The sequence below is a fragment of the Amblyomma maculatum genome, chromosome 4 (genome assembly GCF_055883805.1).
Source record: "Amblyomma maculatum isolate TAMU_Amacu chromosome 4, ASM5588380v1, whole genome shotgun sequence".
Taxonomy (NCBI): Eukaryota; Metazoa; Arthropoda; class Arachnida; order Ixodida; family Ixodidae; genus Amblyomma; species Amblyomma maculatum.
In genome coordinates this window covers 68,752,942-68,769,976 of record NC_139347.1, presented here as the reverse complement: position 1 = coordinate 68,769,976, position 17,035 = coordinate 68,752,942, and the positions used below count along the sequence as shown (strand labels likewise).

General features: G+C 41.8%; 1 protein-coding gene across 13 annotated transcripts in view; it reads left to right on the top strand.

The window, feature by feature from the left end:
- The first annotated feature begins 4,044 nt into the window (after positions 1-4,044).
- Positions 4,045-17,035, top strand: part of LOC146191317 (uncharacterized) — a 34,925-nt gene continuing 21,934 nt past the window's right edge. The window contains exons 1-6 of one of the 13 annotated variants that reach the window (XM_084601835.1): positions 4,045-4,233; positions 4,939-5,032; positions 5,880-5,924; positions 9,948-10,180; positions 13,882-14,078; positions 14,266-14,524. In XM_084601835.1, coding sequence (XP_084457961.1) covers positions 4,221-4,233; positions 4,939-5,032; positions 5,880-5,924; positions 9,948-10,180; positions 13,882-14,078; positions 14,266-14,524 — 841 coding nt within the window. In that variant the 5' untranslated portion in view covers positions 4,045-4,220. The other 12 variants (XM_084601843.1, XM_084601838.1, XM_084601832.1 and 9 more) reach the window with 12 other exon arrangements.

Below are 17,035 nucleotides of genomic sequence, written 5' to 3'. Positions count from 1 at the left end.
GGGTGTAACAACTTCAGCCCAGTCATATGGCATTGAAGGCATGCTCTCTAAGAACAGGAATGCCTCATTTGCCTAGTCTGCCTCATAAATGGGAGGTCGTGCCACACTTCCAGCCCTTTTTGTATGGTAAAGTAGCATATGGTGCGCATATGGCTTTCATTCAATGAAGGTTTTATCATAGCAGTCTGCTGTTCATGTCATTGATAGCCATGCTCATTTTTCTTTGATGACATGCAGAGACCAGTGCACAAATAAAAGAAGTATGTTACTGCTGTCTATTCCTTGCTATAAGCAGCTTTACAGGGCCATGAAGTCTCGGGCAAGCAATACTACGCATGCATGCGTTGTTCATTTCAGTTATTGTGTTTGAAGAGTTGAGTATAAATTCAGTACAAGAACATTTTTTTCTGTTCCAGCAATTTGTGTTGATGGTTCATTCCACAAGTATGTCTTCACCAAAGATGGCAACTGCAACAGGGAAGCGTATGACATCTTTCTTGATGCCTGCGAGGATGATGATCTGTAGCTTTGTTGAGCATGATCATATGTGTATATATTGTACATATCCTCAATAAACATGTTTTAGCCAGTACAGTAGCACTTCCTTTTGCAAATATGCTTAACTCTCAGTTTGGGTTCTCTTTCTTCAAGCAATTTTCTTCAATATATGTGAAATAGTCTGCTGAACCACTCAAAACAGATGTGGGGCTATGTTATCACTGCTGTCGTAATATGTAGTGCAGTGATGGAATTACTGCACCAAATGGAGCAACATGCTGCTGTAACATGGGTTTTGCTCACTTTCATGCCACACTTACACCAAAATGTCATTCAAAAACTTTGGTTTAACTGAAGTAGCTAAGTTGATGCAGACTCTAAATGTTGGCTGTGTGAGTCTTTCAGAACTGACATTTTGCAGGCACATTAACATAATCGAAAAATTCGAATAGTTTGTGATCGTATATTTTTAAATATTAGTTGCACTGCGTGTTGCCAGTTGACGTCCCGAACAAGTATATGAAGTTCGCGAGCTTTCCACCTCCCCAGAACTAGTGGTCTGCAGTGAAAAATTGTACCGTTTCTAGCGCTGACTAGCTTGGCACGCGGTAATAGTAAGCCTTGCACAAAAAATTTGCTGACGGCCATGCATGCTCGTGCAGAGGATATGTCAACACAACCCGCGCTGCTCATTCAGTCGGCAATCTCCGGAGAATCTACCCACACGCACCCGATATCTGGGGAGGGAATGCTGATCCATTTGCTCCATTCTCCAAACTGTCTTACCTGCTCCATCCTGCTCCAAAACTTCATATTGCTCCAAAACTGCTCCAAACCTGTATGTTCTGCCATCATATTTAGTAGAATATGGAGTTTTGCTGCTCAGGGGGCTATTAATGACATGTCCTCCAAAAATGTGATTTGATACAATTTGACAGTGAGGAGCACACTGGGGCAGTGGCATGGTGCGCGCTCCATGTACTCGCTGATCTAGGGGCTGTTTAGTCAAAGGCAGCACAGTTATGAGTGAAGCAGTTACGGCGAGTACCTCGAGCTGTTAGGAAAGTTTTCCCGACAGCACAGAAAACTAGTGGTTCTAAGGGTTCAGCTATGAAAACAAGCAGATACTTCACCATCACGCACGCCTCTGTGTAAGTACCAAGCATTTCAAGCCGACGTCAGTAGCATACTTGAAGCGTAAGGGCACCACAAAGGAACCATTCACTAGGCATATTCTCAAGAGTGTTGGAAAGCCATACAGGGCCTGTTGCCAGCACGTTTAAATTAAGGAAGCGCCACTGTCGCTTAATAGGCAAAAGAATCTGGAGGAGGAAAAGGCCTCCCTTGAGTGCAGTCAATTCTTCCTGAAGGTACTACTGAACATTACCCTGGAAATTTTTCAGCATAAGCATAGGATCATCGATGTGAACGTCAAGTAGTAGTGGTGGTGCTTGAGTAGACTCCACGTTTTATCACGTCAAAATAGTCGACTTAGTTCAGTTGTGATGTGTAGAAGCAAGCGTTTTGTTTGCTACTAGCCTTTTCCAAATTGTTCCCCAGGTCAGTTGTGTTATCTTAAATATCTACATCTCTTGGCCGTTTGTCTTGTCAGAGATGCAGGTGTAGTTGGCAAAGCATTAAATGTTGAACAGAAAGGAATTAGATTGGGTATTTCTGTATGTCAGAAACAAAAACTAGCAATTATTAAAAGCGTTCGACCCTAGAGAAACACTAAAACATAATTCGGATGCTCCAAACTCTCGCTTCATTGCTCTAAAGCTGCTCCAAATTGGCTTTATTGCTGCTCCCCGAGCCTGCTATCACTCCTGCGAGATGAATCGACATGTCTCTGATAACACCAAGAGCATGTATCCACACCAAGAGCATGTATCCCTCAACCGGGCCGTCGGCAGCAGCCGCTGCCCCTGACTGACAGACTGACGGCCCATCCGACGAGCCTGCATGCCGCCTACTCTACTGCGAACACTCTGTGAATAGCTATGGCCGACGACAGCGGAACCCGCGCTATAGTGCTCTAGAACACTATACCCGACCCACCGCAACTCTACACGGATAAAAACCAAAACTATCTCGGACCGTGCGGACCAGCGCATATCGAGATTTTTCGGTCACGAACGACGCTGCTTTTTACATCATTGCATAAAAAGGGAGTCTGAAATAAAGGTGTGTCCTACGTAGGGCGTGGCCTCTCTCTAGCGGCACGCTATAGTTTCGCTTTAGTGCGCTCGTTTGTGTGCGAGACGGCACGGATAGAATTCCATTAACACTAGCAATAAAATCTGCGCCGTTCATAAGCATGTGGGACATCTTTTAAAAATTACAGAAATAGTTTGGCCAGCTGCCTGCGCTAAAGGCTTAGATTAATCGAGTGTGCTGAGAAAAGTTGCTGCGAAGTCACGTGTTTATCATTGTAAATGCGACATTTATGAATCTCGCAGAGCTGAATACAGCGGAATCAATGTCAGTAACCGCATTGCATTTAACCAAGAAAGCAACATTTGGGCGCAATTCTACCATGCAACACATACTAGCTATAGTACACTCCTCATATATGCATCGCTGTGAAAAAAAAAATATATAACTTAAAATTTAGGCCCCGTCTATACGTTTCGACGAAGGCGCGCCACTTCGTACCCTTTCTGAATACATGGACATTAAGAAATATGGAGTCTTAATTATAATGTACAGCGCTTTACACAATTACTTGCGCGCCGTAGAATATGCTCCTTCCAGCTAAACCGCAAAATCCTTACAGCTCAAATTTCTCACAGAAACGGCATATGGTCGGCAGTGGACAGGTAACCGAAACAAATGTGGTCGAAATCAACACTGCCGATAAAATGTCACTTTTGGTCGAAATTTTATCGCGAGCAATTCGCCGGTTTGTCTGGGAGAGCACTACAGCAGATCGAACCCTTCAAAACTGGCTATATCGATAGGTACACACAGTATATAATTAATGCCAATACCCCACCTCTATCACCCTCTGATATATTTAAGAGCGTTATGCGAAGATGAAACTTCCATTACTTTTTTTTTTTTTTTAAATGCAATTAATGATTATGAAAATATAAACTAAAATTTTCTCAGCCATCCTCTGTTTTTTGTGTGTGCCAAGCAAATTCTTGACTTAAAAAATTTATTTTCTCCTACTACTGATGGCCGGCCAAAAGGCAGGATTTTTTTTCGTGCTGATACTGTGACAACCTGGTATAATTATTGCACCACTAGTGCGGAACATACACGGGAAGAACCGGGGAGAACAAAAAAAAAAAACAAAAACAAACAAAGCAAAAAGAGCAGCTGTCCCAGGCGAAGTGTGGGAGATGACACAAATTTCAGGCCTGTGTTCCCACTGGCTCTATTCTTTTTTCCTCCCCTCATCAGCAATACTGATCAAGCTAAATCGTAACCATGATGAATACTTTAATCGGATTAGCGCCACCGGATTACCGATAGCGCGGTTAGCGCGGTTTTACGTAGCGGCGGTGGCTTGTAGTGGCTTGTTTATGCCCGCCAAACATTTCAAATTGGTTTTCACAAGAAATGGTGCTAGTGCAGCGCTTCCCATTGCATGACATGAATGTGCGCAACGAAGCGGAGCTCATACACCAGAACGCGAATTCTTAGTAATGTCGTAATCATAGTGGTCGTAATGTATAATGCGTACGGAGACGGAAAACACGTGAGCGGCATGCGAAATGGCTGCCTTCGGTACGTGTTCTCAACATTTGGCGCTATCATTCCCTTCCCATTCGTGCATTCTGCCACAGCGTGGGGGCTAATGTATGCACTGTATTATCTTACTGAAAGATAGTGCAGCTGACCTTAGAAAAGGTATTTTAACCCGAGCCATAATCGCTGTGGGCTCTCTAAGAGCCTCTAGTACCCATAGAAACGAAACAGGTGGCTAAAGGGGGCGGAGCGAGGAGTTGAGACAATGTCAATGCTGAGACGTAGCCTGAGGTTCAGAGATAGCGTGTTCGCATCAGAACAATCGCTTAACGACTCCAAGGAGAGCTATGCCATTTGGGTAGTACCTCTAAACAAAAAAACATCGATCGATACACTGGCAAGGTCGCGAACAAACAGCAGGTGGTTGTCAGTGCGGTCGACGTGAGCCGATCTTTGCTGCGTAAATTGTGTAGCACGCGGTTTCAAGGTGTTGTAAACTGTCGGTCCCACCTTCGCTGACACCTGATGCTTCATAATTGTAATCGCTTGCTGGGCGTTTTGGTAAGTATGTTTTTGCTTGCAATTGTTTGCTTAAAAGGCACTTTGACTAAACGAGTTTATACCGGGCAAAACACGCACGGCTATGACAGTCATTGTTTGTACTAATGTCAAATGATATTTCTAGGCGTAAAGTGAGCCGGTTTTCTCCCATCAGTTTTTGTTCTTTTTTATTTCGTCTGTCAGCTTTAATTGAAATGGAAGGTCCTACATCATGGACTTCGGGAACGTCAGAAGAACAGGTTCTTGTCTCGGATGCTTGCAGTGGTCGTCCGTCGCTGTAAGTGACTATATATCTTGCGCACATTTGTCTCATCCGTGTGAATGCTTTTAAATGCTTTTAACTTAGTAGCATGCGTTCAAATTCATCCCTCAGTCATTAGCTAGCCTGATCGTTTTGGTGAATCTGTCAATTTCTTCCGCGACTGAATGTTCTCTTTCTAACAAATTCTTCCAATTTTGCTTGATAGCCGCAGTGGTAAACATGTCACATTACGCTACATTGCTAAATTTAGCATTGTGAGCAGCGTATTTCTGCAGCGACTTATTACTTAGTATATATATGACACGTGCGAGCGTGCATGACAGCTCGAAATACTTTTGCTATGGGGTTGTCATAGCGATTGATAATCAGATGTCCTCCAAGTTTTGCAGTACGTCTTCCTGTGGTCAACAGGTGATATGAGAAGCGAGACTTTAAGGCTGGCGCTCAAGTGTGTTTTGGAGGAATCCTAAAATGCAACGCGTTTCCTAAGCCAAATATCTTCCGGAACCTTTCACAGTGCAGAAAAAGATTTTCAGCTTAACTATTTGTGTGACAAAATCGCATGTTTTCATATGGTGAACAGTGCCACGGATTAAGTCGTTGGTCATAATACTTAGTTGCATCGCCGATCGTAATACACAGTTGCAAAACACATGTTGCCGAACCTGAGCAGTGCTTTTCCTGCTTGCTATGGGCTCAGCCAGTCTGCCCAAAAAAGCTCCTGATGGTGTGTGCCCTGGATTCCTTCTAAATGCTGCACATGAGGGTAGCCAGGTTTGATTTAAACTGTTTTCGAATGCTTTTGTTTTAGTGCATCATCCAGCATCAATACGTTCTGGAATAACAGCCAAAATTTGTCCAGCCTTCCCAGTAGTTCTTCACGGCCAGGTGCTGGAAGTTCTGTCAGGTATGGCTTATAAATGTTGTTTGGAATGCTAGTGCCATAGAGAAAGCTGGTGTGCTGTTGTGATGTGGTGTCACCTATGCCCATGGTGAAGTGCAGCCAAAAGCCAACATTTCAGGTAGTTCAAACAGCCAAAATGTTTTTTTTGTGATGCGGTTCGGAAGGCATATAAAGTTTTTTGCCGTCATATCTTCATATTATTTTTTTTCCAGTTCAAAGAGCATGTAGCAGTGCAAACATGACGCTGAATTCATGATTAGGCAAATGCCTGGTCTTCATCGCAAATTCAATGTTTCTATTTCTAAACAAAAATCAGTAACAGTAACTTGTGGTCGCTGTGGGATGAAATGTATGATGCCGGCACAACTAGCAAATCTCTGAGATGGGGTTAGAGTGATAGATTTTGTGAAAAGATATATATATGTGAAATTTTTTAACGCAAGGAAACCAAGTTTAGGTTTGACCTAATTAGAGTTACGCTTGCAGTTCGAGTATAGTTAGAATTTTTCTTTGTTTTTTGGTTCAAGGAGCTGCAAGTCATTCAAATGCTTCAGGTACGCAGGGAAAATGTTGAAAATCTTTCAGTCTCAGAGCTCTGACTCTCTGAGAAAAATGAGTCCTATTCCGCATGTCCTGATACGTTATACGTGCTGCACCCATTCTGCGTTGTCAGTCTCTGCACAGTTCGGTATTGCAACTCTTTCCATTAGTGTCTTATCAGAAAAAAATTTTTAATTGGCGCCGCAGTGGTGTCTCAGTAGTTAGGGCATTTGACCGGCGAAATCAATGGTGCGAGACCAAATCCTGGCTGCAGCGACCGCTTTTCAACAGAAGTGAAAAGCATGGCGACCATGTTACGTGCTATTTGAGTGCGCGTTAAATAACTTCAAGTGGTCGAAATTTCTGGAACCCTCCACCACGGCATCCCTCATAGCCTGAATCGCTTTGGTATGTTAAGCCGTTTAAACCAAACCATTTACTAATTTTGTCTTACAGGACTTGAGACCTCGTACTGAAAGAGCTTGTCTATTCGCTCAGTCCCATCAATGATTGGGCTTGCAAATTTAACACACTGTAGATTGTGCATTGGAAATATGTTGCCCAAAAATAGCCGCTAGACACTGCAGCACGAGAAAAAACAAGGACACAAGAACAGAAAGGAACGCCATGCATTTGTTTCTATTCTTGTGTCCTCGTTTTTGTTGCGCTACAGTGTCTTGAAGCTATGAACCAACAAGCCCAAAAAGCCACCCTACTGAAAAATAGCCACATAGCCAAGAAGAAAAAATTGGCACCTACTATAGGACAAAATTGAGCTCAATTTGGCTGCTCATAGTCCAGTCTGGTAAGCCTGCGAATTCCAGGAGGAGTCTAGTAATGCTGTGCAAAGTTTATGTTGTAGAACAGTACTCGTTCAAATTTTTTTTTTTCTCAGTTTTTCTCAGTCCTCCTGGACTGAGGAGGCTGGCCACCTAGGGCTGAATGTTTCGTGCCTGCTCATAATAAATGTTTGTCTCTCTCTTTCAGTGTAATATGTCGGAGCACTCTGCAACATCTTCAGCACAAAAATTAAATAATTTTGGGTAGGGTTGGAATGTGCGTGGTGTTTTGCTAGCACGTTTCAGGATTAGTTCCACAGCTTCATGCCTTCCCTCTAGGGTTTGTGGGTAACCAGTGTACTGATGACATCTTCAGATGTAGTGTTAGTCCTGAATTATCCTTCATTTTGATGTTTTAAATAGAGCTAGTCACCTTTGTATGAATGTCTGGAAGGAGCCTTCGACTGAAACTCAAAACTGTGTTTGTTCACAGGATTGTCAGCATTGCTGTAAGATAGGTTTCAGGTGAGGAGTATAAGAACTGACAAACAATGCAAAGTCTCTGTGGTGCATGATTTCTCCATAAGGAAACATACCTGGCTTTTGAAGTCTTGATGTTAATGTATCAAGAACATTCTGTGTTTTGTGTAAATAAGTTTATTTATTGTTTAATACAGCAGTGCAGTGCCTACCATGGCTATATTATAGTTGAATCTTCTCAGTGATGAAGCACACCAAAACAGACAGGAAGTAAGGCCAACATTCATGTGCTTGAACTTTCAAGGCTGGATATTGTGGCAGCTTTTCTTCTTTAAAAGCAGCCTGTAATTTTGTTGTAGTCCAATGGAAATGAAATGCACTGCTTTGTCATTATGGTTGCGACTTAATGTTCTGTTTCTAAGTAGCCTCCAAAAAAAAAATGTAGGTGATAAGGGAGGCCTTTTTTATTTGCAGAGTCTGAAATCTGTTGCAGCCTGCGCAACATGTTCTTGATGTGCTGATGTAATGGGAGGTTGCCTGCAGTAAGGTTGCTGATGAAGTGCAGTTTATAATTTATTGGACTGTTTTTATTTTCTTCTCAGCCTGTTTTGCTTTGGCTCACTTCTGCGTTTACCTATCTGTGCTTTTATTTTTGCTTTGCTCAGCCGTTGCGCTTGATCGCTCAACTCACTGACAGCATTACTGTTCATTTGTGTGGCTACTCAGTATGCGTGCTGGCTCGCTTTCTCAAACTGCGTCTCTAGCACCTGCCATTATCAAATGTAGGATGCCAAGCTTTCCTGCAGATAAACGTTGAGCAAATAGTGAACCAATGTGTAGTTTTTCTGCATCGGTACACTCACGTACGCCAGGAGATGCGTCTTAGAGGTCAGAAATTTTCATCAGTCAAATACAACGCATGGAGTGTGTATTTTCCCTTTTAGTTATTGTTTATATGCTGTTCATTGAGCTGTGAGACTGAGCTGTCTCACCGGATGGCTTAGCTGGTGAAACGCACACCTCACTATTTCAGATTCAAACCTGGAACTTGCTTCGGTGGATTATGATATGACTCAGTAATATTAAAAAAGTTTACTGACATTGTTTGCTGGAGTATATCATGAAAGGACTGCACAGTTTGGCCCAGAAAGCAGTGTTGATCGAAATGTTACTGGTGTCTAGTTCGGTGCTTACTTTTTTCTTTTTAAGACAGGGAGTCGATTTCAAACAAGTGTGTCAGTAACATGCTTAATGTTTTGAAGTAGAGCGTTAGCGATGTCTTTGCACATGATGTTAGCATGAGGCTGTGTATATAAAGAACTTAGTGTAATTTTTTGCATTTTTTTTTCTTCTTTGGTGGCCGCTTTTTGATGGAGACGAAAAGCTAGGTGCCTGTATGCTGTGCGATATCAGTGCACATTAAAGAACCGCTGGTGTTCGAAATTTCCTTAGCCCTTCACTTCAGCGTCCCTCATAGCCTGAGTTACTTTGGGACGTTAAACCTCACAGACCAAACCAAACCATTTTTTTTTTTGTCGCTCTGATATTTTCTTGCGGAGTCTAAAAAATTTAAGGCATTATTATGAATAGTGGAATTTTGTAGTGCTACTGCAAATGGAAAAAAAAAAAAAATAATAATAATTTGGCATGATTGTTTTGTTTGTTTTTGTAAGTAGTGTTGGTTCGGCCATATGTGCGTGCTTAAAATTGATTCGACGCAGCCTTCTTTTCACAAAGTTAACCTCATAAAGTGATGGCTGTCATAAGCACTTTAACTAAAAAAAAACGACCTACATATAGTACTGTGCTTTGTGTGTGAGTATTCTTTAACCAGAAATGAAGCGACAGGTAATGGATATTGTGTAATATAAGTAATGGTCTGAGCTTGTTCAGGTAGACACCACCAAGCTAGTAATTGTTAATTTAGTTAGTTGTAGCAGTCTTTAGGAAGTGGCTGGATTCTGTCGCATGGCATATAATCGCAGATCGTAGTTCTCCCTTAATGATTGGCGTTGAAATCAGTGAAAATCTTGAGGGCAGCCAAGCGCAGCTTTTAGAAAAATATTTGACCATCAATCCAACTGGGCTCGTTGATTGAAATTAAAGTTGCCTCTGCGAGCACAAGGATATTAACACACATGAGAGTTTCAGAGCAATGAACTGTACAGGGGAGCACTATCAGCTGACGGGCCTTTACAATATTCCTCCTTGAATTTGTGTCCACTAGCACAGCCAGGAGGAACTCCCTGACGTCCCAGTACTACTGTAACCCCAGTGAGTGTGAAAAGGAATGCTGTAACGGAGCATCTGAAGCTGTGGGGCACACATCTACGTTTTCTGTGAAACAGTCGCCTCAGCTGCCAACCTGGCTCTGGCTTCTGGTTGCCCGATGCCTTCGGGTGCCCCTGCCTGGAAGGAAGGCCTGCCGTTTCTTCCCCTCCGTTGGGCTTCTACTTCAGAGTGAGAATTTATAATGCGCTTTTTAATGTGTTACTGTTAGAATGCTTGTTATCGCAAAAAAAAAGTATCCAGCGTTGGTGGCATGTGTAGCTTTGTTGGAATGGAAGCAAAGATTAGAGAGGAATCTTCCTTCCGCTTTCATGGGAGAGAAGAGATGGGGAGGGTTGGGAGGCGACCATGGGGAAGAGGGAGATTGCAGTCCCCTGTCGAGTGGGAAGAGGGTATAGAATGTTGCAGTGTGATTGCTGGATTGAATAAGGAGAGTGGATAGAGGTTAGGTCATGATTGAGGGACTACATCATATCGCTTGCACGGTCTGAACATGTCAGTGGTACCAGCTGCTTTATCTGGAAGGAAAACTAATGCGAACAAATACTCTGCCGCCCCAATGCTTTGATCATCTCAGAACTTTTTTCTTTTTGTTTGTACAGAGCATAGAATATAATAATGCTCATTCCAAAAATTGTAGTAGTTGATGGTGCAGTTTTAAGAAAGGATTTTTGGAGGGATTGTTATAGTGTTCAAATATTGAAAATTCTAAGTTTGAATCAAATATGTGTATGAAGCAAAAAGCCCTCAAATATCAAATTATTTATCTGTCCTATACTTAAAACATTATTAAAAAAAAGACAAATACTGAAATGTTTATTTTTGTTCATTCTTTGTATTGTTATAATTGCCAAATATATTTAAACCTTTTGGCCTAAAGGGCTGCTTTTGTGACTAAAATAAACAAACTTAGACTGACTGGGTACTTTACAAAATATAGAACATGATGTGCTGCGCAGATACACATACCTTTTGATTATATTGCCTAACACTATGAAACCTGTAATTTGGAAATGCAAAATAAGCAATAAAATGAAATCTAAAAATGAACATGACTCGCAATAAAAAGTACATCAATTGGTTGTAAAGCTTCATTAATTTGGTCTTCTAGGGTGTGGAAGAATTGGCAGAACTATCTGGAGGTAAAGTTATAAAATGCATCATTTGAGGGCCCTCAAACTTAAAACGGACTGCTGAATATGGATACATATGCGAAAATGCGGTGAAGCATAGCAGACCCTAGCAAATTTAGCAGTTAACACCTGACCCTATTTGTTGCCTTTTATGCTGGGCCATGCTGTTGACGTCATACTAATTCCTTAATGTTGTGTTTTGTATGAACAGATTTATTTGTTTTCATATTTCCCTTGCATGGTAACAGACTGAAAGGATTCTTTGTTGCCTTCCATGAGAGTTTGCTTTTCTGTTTTTTTTTTTCCTTACTGTTTTTGGACCTGTAGAAAGCTTGCAGTATTGAGTAAACAAAAAGATTGATAAAAATAAAATATATGAAGTGTTAAGTGTTCATCAGGGGTACAGGAGATATGGGTACAGGGGTACAGGAGGAAGTGTTGCATTCCACTCTGGTTTTATCTGACTTTACCTCTAGTTTTATCTGCTCATTTACTTGACCCATTTTTACACTGTTTACTCTCTCTTTTAGCATTCTTAGCCTCTATGCCTTCACCTTTCAGCATTTTTGATTGTGTCAAATTTTGTATTTTATCTCGTATTGCTAATTGTTAACTATCATTTTTTCAACTTTTTGAAGCATATTTAAAAGTTTCACACACATTTTTTTTTCCTTATTTGTAAGTTCTATTAACACCAGTGCATCTTCATGCTCTCATGTGACCTTAGTATTCCTTCATTAATTTGGCCCCTTTTATTGAATATTTTGGATAACTCTGACTGCTGCCAGGCTGTTGCCAAATTCTTATGTAAGGCTATGGTGTCGGCAGCTATTGGCTGCCTATATTCAAAGCCAGTCCATATTTAAACCTTGCTTCTGGAGTGCTGAAACTCATGCTCCTTACATGCCATTTGTGTTTGTGTAATGAAGCCTTCTCACGTGCGATGCCACACATGAAGAAGGTCTAGTTCTGCCGCATCGCAAACCGAAAGAAGCTGCTCAACCCTTTTCTATTGAAAAGCAGTCTTACATCCGATCCACCTAAATGTATGTACCAGTTAAAGCGCTGGAGGGAACTGTGAAAAAGCTTTGTCGTTGTAGAGTGTTCGTCTAAAGATGAGGTCACCATTGCCCAGGTTTTCACGAAATAAATATTGCTCTCAAGCAAACAGATTTTGGCAGTGTTGGGGAGCACCTCAATAATTCAGCACTTGAATTCAGCACTTGGACATTTTTTGCTCTTCCTTGAAGGCCAAATTAATGCGGTTTTACTGTTCTTGTGATATTTATGTGTTGCAACACATTTCTACTTTTTTTGCTTTTGGCTTTTATGTACACTTCTCTTTATTTGTAGTCATGTTAACTATTTGTTTTTAAGTTTCATTCCCATGTATTCTTATTCCAAGAATCTTCTTCAAGCTTTCCGGAAACATGCTATCTGTCAATATTTTCATAAACGCTTATTTCTTTATCACTAGCATTTTAACTTTTATCTTCATTGCTTCATCCTTGTGATTCTACATAAGCTTAGCTTGTTGTTAGCATTGGCGTCGAATTCTGGCAGTTCATTATTTTAGTTTGATTAAGGGTTTAATGCTTCAAAGTGATTCAGGCTACAAGGAGGGATGATGTGGTGGAGGGCTCTGAAAATTTCGACCACCTGGGTTCTTTATGCCATCCAGTACGCGGGCACCTTGATTTTTGCCTCCATCAAGAATTGGCCGCTGCAGCCATGATTGAACCTGCATCATTGGGTTCAGCAGTCGAGTGCTCTAACCACGAGCCACCACTGTGGGGCCTTGTTTCCTTTTCTTGTGTCAATCGGCGTGGCCATCTGTTTAAACGTTCTGTACTCCTAATCTGTTTTGCAGGCATTTATGCAGTGGTGTGGGGATTTTTTGAAATTGAGTTGTATACAGCACTCTTCTGTGTTGCATTGCTGCTTAAGTGATCGCTTCTGGCTTTGTTTGCTTAGTGTTCCTCTATTTCCGTGCCTGCACTCAAGATTTACAAAAGGGGATGATAAGATTGAGCAAAGATTGAACTTTCTAAATTTTGCAGTTTGATTTTGGTGCACTCTGCCATGCTGTCTAGGTAACCTTATCCTGCTTACCAGCGCCATCTTTAACTGGCTGTTGCCTTCATTCTGAATGACTATGCTAGCACTGGGTACGTAGTGTAATGAGGAACCTCAATCGCATATTAATACCATTTTGTGCTTTAGTGGTGGATGTATCACCATTGTAAGCCTAACTACATCCACTACAGGACAGAGACCTCTCTTCTATTCCTACTTTTAACACTGTACTCTGCACTCTGCCATGCTTTCTAGGTAACCTTTTCCTGCTTACCAGTGCCATCATTACTGGGCTGTTGCCTTCAGTTTGAATGACAGTGCTAGCACTGGGTACATAGTGTAATGAGGAACCTCAGTCGGATATTAATACCATTTCGTACTTTAGTGGTGGACGTAGTGCTTCACCACTGTAAGCCTAATTACGTCCTTTACAGGAAAGAGACCTCTCTTCTATTCCTCCTTTTAATGCTGTACGCTGCCAGCTGCGGCTACCTATATCCCCACAAACTTTTTCGTCTTTTTCGTCCATCTGACTTCCTACTTGCTTTCTCTTGGCACTAATGTCTAAGCTGAACTAACGATGGACTTCCTACTTGCTTTCTCTTGGCACTAATGTCTAAGCTGCACTAACGTGTTAATGGGCTTTACCTTGAATTTTTCCAGTCCTCACAGTGCTCTCATGCATCGGCCTCTGCGGGGTGCATATCGTCTACGAGATTCGACTTATCACGGTGTCCCATGGGGAGTCAAAGACTCTCTACCGATGCGTCAGCATTTTTATGGTGGTCAGCTGGGGCCTTTTTGGGCTGTATGCCCGACGGCTGGCTCGGAGGTTGTTCAGTCACCCGGCTTTTATCAAGGTATGGCAGACTAAGGAATTCACGGCAAATCGTCCGTAATTTTTGCACTTTAGGTGGGCATGGCTTTTCACTGCTTGTTCATTCTGTCCAGCGAGCAGTGGTGAATTGATTGCATTGATTGAGTTTATTAATGCATTCTGAACTCATCCAGCCAGGCTTTTTCCTGTGTCTCTCACCTGTTTTGCAGGACATTAGGATGCATTCCAAAACTCTGCTGAAGATTAACGCAGCTGCCCTTGCCATCATACTGGGGGCAATGTTTCTGGCTGTGAATGCTTTCTGCGCACGTGCCATGATACAGGGGGAAACATGTGCCATGATTGGCTTTCCACGCATAGTGTGTACCGTGCACTTCATCCTGCGTGTTGTCTACTCCTTCTTCTCTCTGATGTGGAACGGGCTGGTGTGCATGGTTTTGGTGTCCGTGGCCCGGACGCACACGATAGGTGAGTGGAAAGCAACGAGCGTCTTTTCTGCCTTATTTGTCCTCTATTTTTTGCCAACATAATGACTGTCAATATGTATTCTGAAATGCTTACTTCCTTTGGCACTTCTCTTTTGCCCTGATATCTAGCACAGTCTCTTTGGGCAGCAAAAGAATGTGTTCTAATATCTGACTAGTTTTCCGTTGACATTTTTCACTCATTTGGCTAAGCATGGCTGCATTCTAATTTCCGCTTTGAAGGTAGCATTTCTGTTTACATGTCAGACAGGCGTTAGTAAGGGGGAAACATGAGGCAGATTGTTTCACATATTAATTGTACCCACTGATGGCACAGCCTGTTTAAGGGCTCCTTTAAATTTTCAACAGCCTTAATATAAGCTTTAGAGGAGTGTAGGCATCTAACTTTTCCTTATGTGTTTTCTTCTTTCAAATTGCGCTTGGGGCATTGGTATATGCAGCACATTCAGGGGTAATTGCCTACAACCACTTAATTTATTTATAATTGAATTTCTTCTTTGCGCTGCTTTGTTTTCATCAACCAAACAATGGCTGCGACATTTGATTGGTGTTTATGTCATGTGAGGCACAAAAAAGACAGTATAACTGTTGAAACTTGGTTGTCATTGCAGCTTTTGAAGCAGGCTGTCTTAATTGTTGTTGTGAAATAAATCTACAATAGGCGTCGGTTAGGCTAAACTCTCTCAAGATGAATTTGACTGAGTCTGCCGTTGAAAGGCACAATGCACTGCGGGAGACAAAGAATGATTGTGGTGTGGGTCACTTTGATCCATTAGTGGATTGTGCCCGAGTTAGCTGTGGTTTACTCCATTCTTTTATCCTGTGGCCTGCAATATACGGGACAGACGGGGCACTGTTTAAAAGTGCACTTTTGTGAACATGCTAGGTCACTTGATGGTAGTTCTGGGACACACTTAACCAAGCATGTTAAGAATTACAAATGCACACCACCGTTCGAAGAAACACGCATTCTGTGGAGGCATAAAGACAAGCCAGCCTGGGAGATTATGAAGGCTTTTAGAATAAAAAGCTGATAACTGTGTGAATGCACTATCATTGTTGTTACTTGACTCAGAGTTTGACTGTCTTGAAAATGCACCTTTCTTGTGACATGGTTTGAATCTGTTTCACTTGCCTTTTTTGGTTAGAGCATTGTAATCGTGAACTTGACTACACATGTCATGTGCTTTTTGTTCTTTTGTTTTTGTTTTCTTTTCTATAGTGCACGTCTTAATAAATTTTGTCAGTCGATAGTGAGCGCTTGTTCTATTTTTCCTCGTGTCTGTCTTCGTCCTTGTGATGCCGCAGCATCATGAATCTGTACCAACTCTCCCAATTTTCTACCCTTTTACTTAAGCTTCACTTGTGAGTAGACGTGATAGCACCTTTAACATCGCCTTTTCATTCCGCAGAGTTTAGGCAAACATTTTCTTGTTTAAATTATTTAAAATTTTAAAATGATTATTACTGTAATATCAATTTGATCCCAAACACACATTAGTAAGTCGTATGCGCCACAATACATTCACTAAGTGCCCTTTTAGCATGCTTGGCATCACCGACCCTTCATGGCTGATGTGTTGTGTACCCACCTGTCATGCAGAGGACCTGGGTTCGAACCTCAATGGCGAGAAATATGTTTTATTGAATTGCATATTTTTTCCAAAACATTCCTGGGTTATGGTTCTCAGTCCTGGTTTACAGAAATGGCTTTTCAGCTGAATGAGCTCAATATGCTATCACGTAAATTGTGATTAAGGGTGGGTTCAATTTATAAGCTTGTATCTCCGGTTTGTCCCAAGGGTTAAGTCTCAGATGTGCACGTCCTGTTATCGGGAAAGTTGAGTACTTGGAAGCAATCGGTAATGTCACAAGTCACCAGTTTCATTAAGGAGATCCCTGTGAGTCTGAAGAGGCATGTTCGCTGAAGCTGCATGATGCATGAGAAATAGATCATATGATGCTTGTCTGTACATTGCCAAAATGCAGAATATTTACATCGGACATATTAACGTTCTTCGTAACAAATTTTGTGGGCATGCTGGCTATTGCTTTCTTTTCTTTTTGATCCAGCTGACTAAGTAACAAAAGGTTATTGTAGTGAGTTTTCTAGTCTTGTTCTTCCGGTACAGTGAGGTGGAGCGACGATGACTGACAAAATACGGATGGAGACATTTGGAGTTAGCAAGGAGATTAACTGAAGTTTATACACAATTTATACATAAAACTTTACAATATATAGAGCACCTACTGCAAGGTTGGGTAAAACATATGAATCTGGCTACTTCGGTCTATCCAAAGATGATGCGCTAAGCCATAGCTCAGAACTCAGAGCTGTCGACTGAGTTCTCGGGCTCAATTTTAATGCCTCGGGGCCCAGCCCACACTTGAATCGTAGCCAGTTGCAGCAGGCATCACTATGATGGGTTACTTACTGCCTACCACACCCCTTTTGACTTTGCTAATACTAATAACTCTCTCCCGAGACACATAT